This window comes from Amblyraja radiata, chromosome 9 (assembly GCF_010909765.2).
Source record: "Amblyraja radiata isolate CabotCenter1 chromosome 9, sAmbRad1.1.pri, whole genome shotgun sequence".
NCBI classification, from domain to species: domain Eukaryota; kingdom Metazoa; phylum Chordata; class Chondrichthyes; order Rajiformes; family Rajidae; genus Amblyraja; species Amblyraja radiata.
In genome coordinates, this window is record NC_045964.1 from 72,601,270 (window position 1) to 72,607,562 (window position 6,293).

Here is a 6,293-nt window from a genome sequence, read left to right on the forward strand (position 1 = left end):
ACCGCTCTACAACGAACCTTCATGTACTTCATGGGCCATAATGCCCTCCTTCTGCACTGTAATAATTCTTGAATTGTACATCTGATAGTGAACCCATGTACTATCTAAGAACAATTATCCACTTTTAAGCAGACGTTGGCATAAGACTTTTTAATATGTATAGATATACATCTCAAGAAGGGTCTCGACCCAAAATGTCACCTATTCTTTTTCTCCAGAGATGCTGCCTGACTCGCTGAGTTACTCCAGCATTTTGTGTCTATCTTCAATATACTTCTCAACCTTGGTAGATGTGGTGCATCTAGAATAGAAAGCGGTTATAAGGTTTCAGATTCACTAACAAAGTGAATTGTGTATCAGCACCTTTTAGTCTACAAATAAATACCCACAATGAACCGTGCAAATCGACAATAAAACTTGAATGGTATCCAGTATTATATTATTTACAATTTATTTGACATCAACATGACTGTTTTTCTTCATGCAAAATGCAATACCTGAAGCTGATATTACAAGATCCTTCAAGGGATATTTGCCTGGACACAGGGAGGTATTTGCAGCTCGGGTATATTGTTTAAACAAAGATAACTGATGAACCAAAGGTCAAGCTACTGATTAATGTGTAACTCATGTGGCAACTGCTACAGTATAAATTGCCATTGGAGAGCCCGAGTATGCTTGTTCTAGTTGGGTTGCCATATGCGAGCAGGTTTCTTCATTTTAGGTAGGACCCTGAAATTCTGAGCAGGCTCTTAATATGAAATGCTAAGTAAATGTAAATCAATGTGTTTTAAGACCTAAGGAACAACATCCGATCCTCTTCAGAACTTAGCAAGTTTGTGATTGTAAGAAGGTTTCACCATGAGCTTTGGAGAGAATCTAAAATGAAGGTTGGTCAGAATTTAAAAATAATCTCAAACAATACATTGCAAGTTTGTTTTGTTTTACCTTGCAGGTTCAAAATGGAGAAGCTGATTGCTTTTGTTCTGCTGTTGGTCACTGTGCCTTACAGCGGATTAGTCACTGGAGAAGCTTCATCACCCAACATACGTGATCCAAATACACATTTGGCCATGATGAGATCTGCAGATGCAAATGTAAATTTTGCAATGAAGCTCTTCAGACAGATTGCCAATCAACCAGGAATAACGACCAAGAATATTTTCTTCTCTCCTCTAAGCATCTCTGCTGCCCTAAGCATGTTGGCTTTGGGTGCTAGGCAGAACACTCTAACTGAGTTTATGCAGGTCCTTGGGTACATCAAGATGGAAAGGAACGGAGAGACAGCGGTGAGGGAGTTGTTCCAATATCTTCTGGAAGAACTAACCAGTGGAAATAGTACACTAAAAATGGGGAACTCCCTGCATATTCAGGAGGGTCTAAATGTGAAAAGAATGTTCCTTCAAGAAAGCAAGCAATTTTATAATGCAGATACATTGAATATTAATTTCCGAGAACCACAGAATGCAAAGGAACAGATTAACACCTATGTGAAAAATAAAACAAATGGCAAAATTCCAGAATTCGTTAAAGCGTCCCTTCCTAGTGATACAATGATGCTGCTTCTCAACTATGTCTTGTTTAAAGGTAAGTGAACCTTTTTAATGTTAAAGACACATCATTTAATGGATGTGGAGAAGCTATTTCCATTAGGACTGGAGGTCACAGCCTCAGAATGAAAGGATATTCTTTTAAGAAGAAGTTGGGAGGAATTTCTTTAGCCAGAGGGAGGTGAATCTGGAATTATTTGCCACAGAAGGCTGTGGAGGCCAAGTTAGTGGACATCTTTAAGGCAGAGATAGATAGATTCTTGATTAGTACGGTTGTCAGAGGTTATGGGGAGAAGGCAGGAGAATGGGGTTAGAAGGGATAGATTGATCGGCCATGATTGAATGATGGAGTAGACTTGATGGGCCAAATGGCCTAATACTGCACCTATCACATGATTTTATGATCTTATGATCTTAAGAAACTCAAGATATGCAAGAGACTGCAGATGCTGGAATATTGATCAAAAGAGCTTGCTGGAGAATTCAGTTGGTCAGGCAGAATCTGTGGGACGAAATTGAGAAGTTGTACTACGATGTTTCCAGTGGGGGAAAAAATCAGCTCTTAGGTTAAATGGCGTTAGATACTTGAGAGAGATTAGATAAAGGTGTACAAGGTTTTTAGTCATGCAGATTTAGATGAAATAATTAGAGGCTAACTGTTACCATTAGAAAATCATTAAAGCCCTAGAATGCAGAGGTTAACATAATGAGCAATAGATACATTAGGGGTCTATTTTCCTCCATAGATGCTGCCTGACCAGACGAGTTCTCCTCAGGCTAGTCTGTTTTACAAATAATTTAAGGACTTTGACACAGCTTCTGTATTTCTAGTTGGGCAGTTTCTAAATGACTCTGTATTTCTTGGAGGATAGGTTTGGTATCAGAATGCAATGATTTGAGAATGTTAATATTCAGGAAAGTGAGAAATGATTTTTCAAGACAATTTAATTTAATTTTAGCTATTTGAGGGATTGATCGAAGGCAAACATTTGATTTTTGTTGTCAAATCTGTATCCTGTATTTAATTTAGCTGTTCCAAGTTGAAAGACTAGATCCGTGTTAGGAAATCTCAATTACACCAATAGCTAAACAAAGAATTTCATTGTTCCCCTTGTGCATCTGATAAGAAACTCATCTGAGTCTGAATCGATGTGGGATTGAATGAAAGAGAGAAAAGGGAGTTGAGAAACACAGACACACTCACTCACACACACTCACACACACACTCACACACTCACACACTCACACACACACACACACACACTCACACTCACACACACACACACACACACACACACACACTCACACACACACTCTCACACACACACTCTCACACACACACACTCACACACACACACACACACACACACACACACACACACACACACACACCAGTTCATAAGTAGGAACAGAATTAGGCCATTCGGCCCATCGAGAATACTTTACTATTCAATCATGACTGATCTATCTTACCCCATTCTACAGAATAGATATCTTAGATATCAGATAGATATCTGACCCCATATCTATCAACCCCATTCTCATGCTTTCTCCCCATAACCCCTAACACCCATACTAATCAAGAATCTATTTACTGCCTTAAAAATACGCTCCTGATATTAGCTTTACCTTCTTTTAACTTCAGCCACTCATTTTTCTGCCATCAAACGGTTTTCTACTGCTCCTGCTTGTATCTTTCTTTTTGGTTTTCATTCATTCAGCTCATAGTTTCTTTGGAAGAAGACATATGATCAGACTCATAGATCGATGATGTTGTGGCCATGGAGGAGGCCCAGGACAGAAATGTGGGATTTGGAATGGGAGGGGGAGTAGAAGTGTTGAGCCACCGGGAGATCAGGTTGGTTATTGCGAACTGAGTGGAGGTGTTGTGCGAAGCGATCGCCAAGCCTGCACTTGGTCTCACCGAGGTTGATCATACGCTGAATAATCCAACCAGAATTTTGTTTGGAAGTGGAAAGAAATAATAGAAATTGCATTCATTGCAACGTGTAAAAAGAGTTGAGATACTGTATATACTGTATTGTAATTTTGCTGCATGTCATTGTGGTATCTATCATGTCTTGATTGGTGAATATGTTTAGTTTGTGACTTTATTTGAAGCAGAAATAATATGTGAATGCTTCATTGAGCATAATTCCGACTGGTAACTACGCACTTCGTCCGAGCACATTATCGCACGCGTCATGCAAGCGTCTTAAATGACCACCTAAACTGTCATTTGGCAACTTAAAAAGCTGCCAAGGTTGCCCGGCTGACAACAGAGGAAAAAAAGTTAAGTGAGAGCCCTGCAAGGTGTATAGTATTTTTGACGCTGTCATAGGCCTTTCTTACATATGCTGTCACAATGCACTGTAGTCTCTAAACAACCCTTCAGTAATTTTCCTTGCCCTCCATTTCAGAATAATAGTGCTTTAAGCCGATAACTCGACACTAGCACTGGCAATAAATAAAAAAATAAATAAATAAATAAATAGATAAATAGATAAATAAATAAATAAATAAATAGCGCGGCTTTCCAGCCCCTTATCTCATTGGCCACGCTCGGCTACAAATCGGTGTCAATCTGGTGGACCATCTTCCTCTAGTCGTGGGGGTGGGGGATTGGGAGGGACCTCACAAGTGGAACAGCCTAGGACCTCTCTTCATCTAAATCCGGCCCTGACTCCAACATATCGATGAGACCAAGCCCCAAATCCCCCTCCCATTCCCATACAGACCTTTCTGTCCTGGGCCTCCTCCACTGTCAGAATGAAGCCCAGCCTGAGCAGCTTACACCCCAGCGGGATGAATATTGACTTCACTAACTTCAAGTACCCCTTGCTTTCCCTCTCTCTCCACCCTTCCCCTTTCCTCATTCTCCGACCAGTATGACTGTCTCCCTGATTAAATGTTATCTCTGCTTTGTTGTCACCTCCTCCTCGCCACCAATGATCAATTCTACATTTTCCTTGAGCCCCATCTCGTTTTATGTCTCGTTTTCACACCTTACACGTCCTTATCTCCGTGTCTCCCTCTCCCCTGACTCTGTCTGAAGGAGGGTCTTGACCCGAAGCATCACCCCTTCCTTCTATCCAGAGATGCTGCTTGTCCCGCTGATTCATTTTCGCAAGCTTCTCCATCAAGATATTCCCTCCTCCCATGTCTGCTTTTCTTGGTTCCACCCTTTCCACCCTCCCTCCATTTCATCTCATCTCTAGTGGCATTGTAGCCTCATAACTTTGTGGAACACTTGTATTTCCACCAAGTATTCTGGTTTCTTCCCAGATCCCAATGGCATGCTGGTAAGTTAAATGGCTGTTGAAAAGTATACTTTATACTTTCGTGCCAAGTGTCAAAAAGAATAAAAAGGTAATTAATGGATGTGCGTGCGAGATTAAGGTACAGAACTACGGGGCAATGCATAGGGGAGAATGTACCTGATGAGATTCCTCTGTCGCGATCATGCAAGGATCCGATGGACTGAATGGCTTCCTTTTGAATTGTTATAAATATGTTTAATGAAAGGTTGCTTCATTGGTATTTTTTCCACAGGAAGACTAGCAAATAGCAAAGAGTGTGACAGGCATGAGTTAAGTTCAACGTATTTTAATGTGCATAAATAATGAAAATGCTTTCTTAAATGAGAGTTGCCCCAATTTTGTAACTTCCCTTGTGGTGTTTTCCAGTTTCTAATGGCCAGAAATAGTGCATCAAAGACACGTGCAATCTATTTTCTTGCCACATATGTTGCATGGTCATGCAAATTGATTGAAAACAAAAGATCATTGCTGAATGTAATTATGTCTTTAATGTCTACAGGCAAATGGTTGAAGCCTTTTGACCCCAGCGAGACTTATGAAGATGATTTTCATGCAGGTGACGGAACGACGGTGAAAGTTCAAATGATGAAGAGGATGGGAATGTTTGAGAGCATTTATGCTGATATTTTATCTAGTTATGTAATTAAAATTCCATATCAAGGAAATACTTCCCTGGTGCTGGTTCTACCAGACCCTGGGAAATTAGCAGAGGTGGGAGAAAAAATGACTGTCAACAATTTTCAGCCCCTGTTATATAAATTGCACCGGCGGTAAGTTCAATGACATGAAATCATATGTAATTATTATTTTCTAGCTGTTGAAATGAAGGGCGATCATTTCAGCTCAAAGGAGAAGAGAAAGTATCATTAACAATACCACTCTAGTAACTTTCTATGGACTGCAATGATTCTGTGCTACCAAGTAGTTCATCTACCAGGTTACATTTCCACTCATCTTTTCTAGTGTACCTTCAAGTTCATGTTCGAAGAGCAGAATTCGGCCATTCGGCCCATCAAGTCCTGACTCACCTGGACAGACAGGGCATGTAAGTGAGGATGCTCTTCGTTGACTATAGCTCTGCATTCAATACGGTCATCCCCACCAAGCTCACCACCAAACTCCACCAGCTAGGCCTCAGCTCGCCGATTTGCGATTGGATCATGAACTTTCTTACGGAGCGACCGCAGGCAGTGAGACTGGGCCCGCACCTGTCCTCCACTATCACCCTGAGCACCGGCACACCACAGGGCTGTGTACTAAGCCCCATGCTCTACTCCCTCTTCACTCACAACTGTGTTCCTGCATTCGACACCAACACCATTGTGAAGTTTGCAGACAACACAACAGTGATTGGGCTGATCACCAACGGTGATGAAACAAAATACAGAGCGGAGGTGCAGAACCTGGCGGACTGGTGCGCCAA

At 41.2% G+C, this 6,293-nt stretch overlaps 1 protein-coding gene across 1 annotated transcript; it reads left to right on the forward strand.

Moving 5' to 3' along the window:
- The first annotated feature begins 631 nt into the window (after nucleotides 1–631).
- LOC116977255 (alpha-1-antiproteinase-like) lies at nucleotides 632–5,668 on the forward strand. Its single transcript, XM_033027716.1, has 3 exons — nucleotides 632–724; nucleotides 956–1,587; nucleotides 5,370–5,668. The coding sequence occupies exons 1-3, from the start codon at nucleotides 675–677 to the stop codon at nucleotides 5,642–5,644; spliced, it is 957 nt and encodes a 318-aa protein (XP_032883607.1). The 5' UTR covers nucleotides 632–674; the 3' UTR covers nucleotides 5,645–5,668.
- Nucleotides 5,669–6,293: the final 625 nt, after the last annotated feature.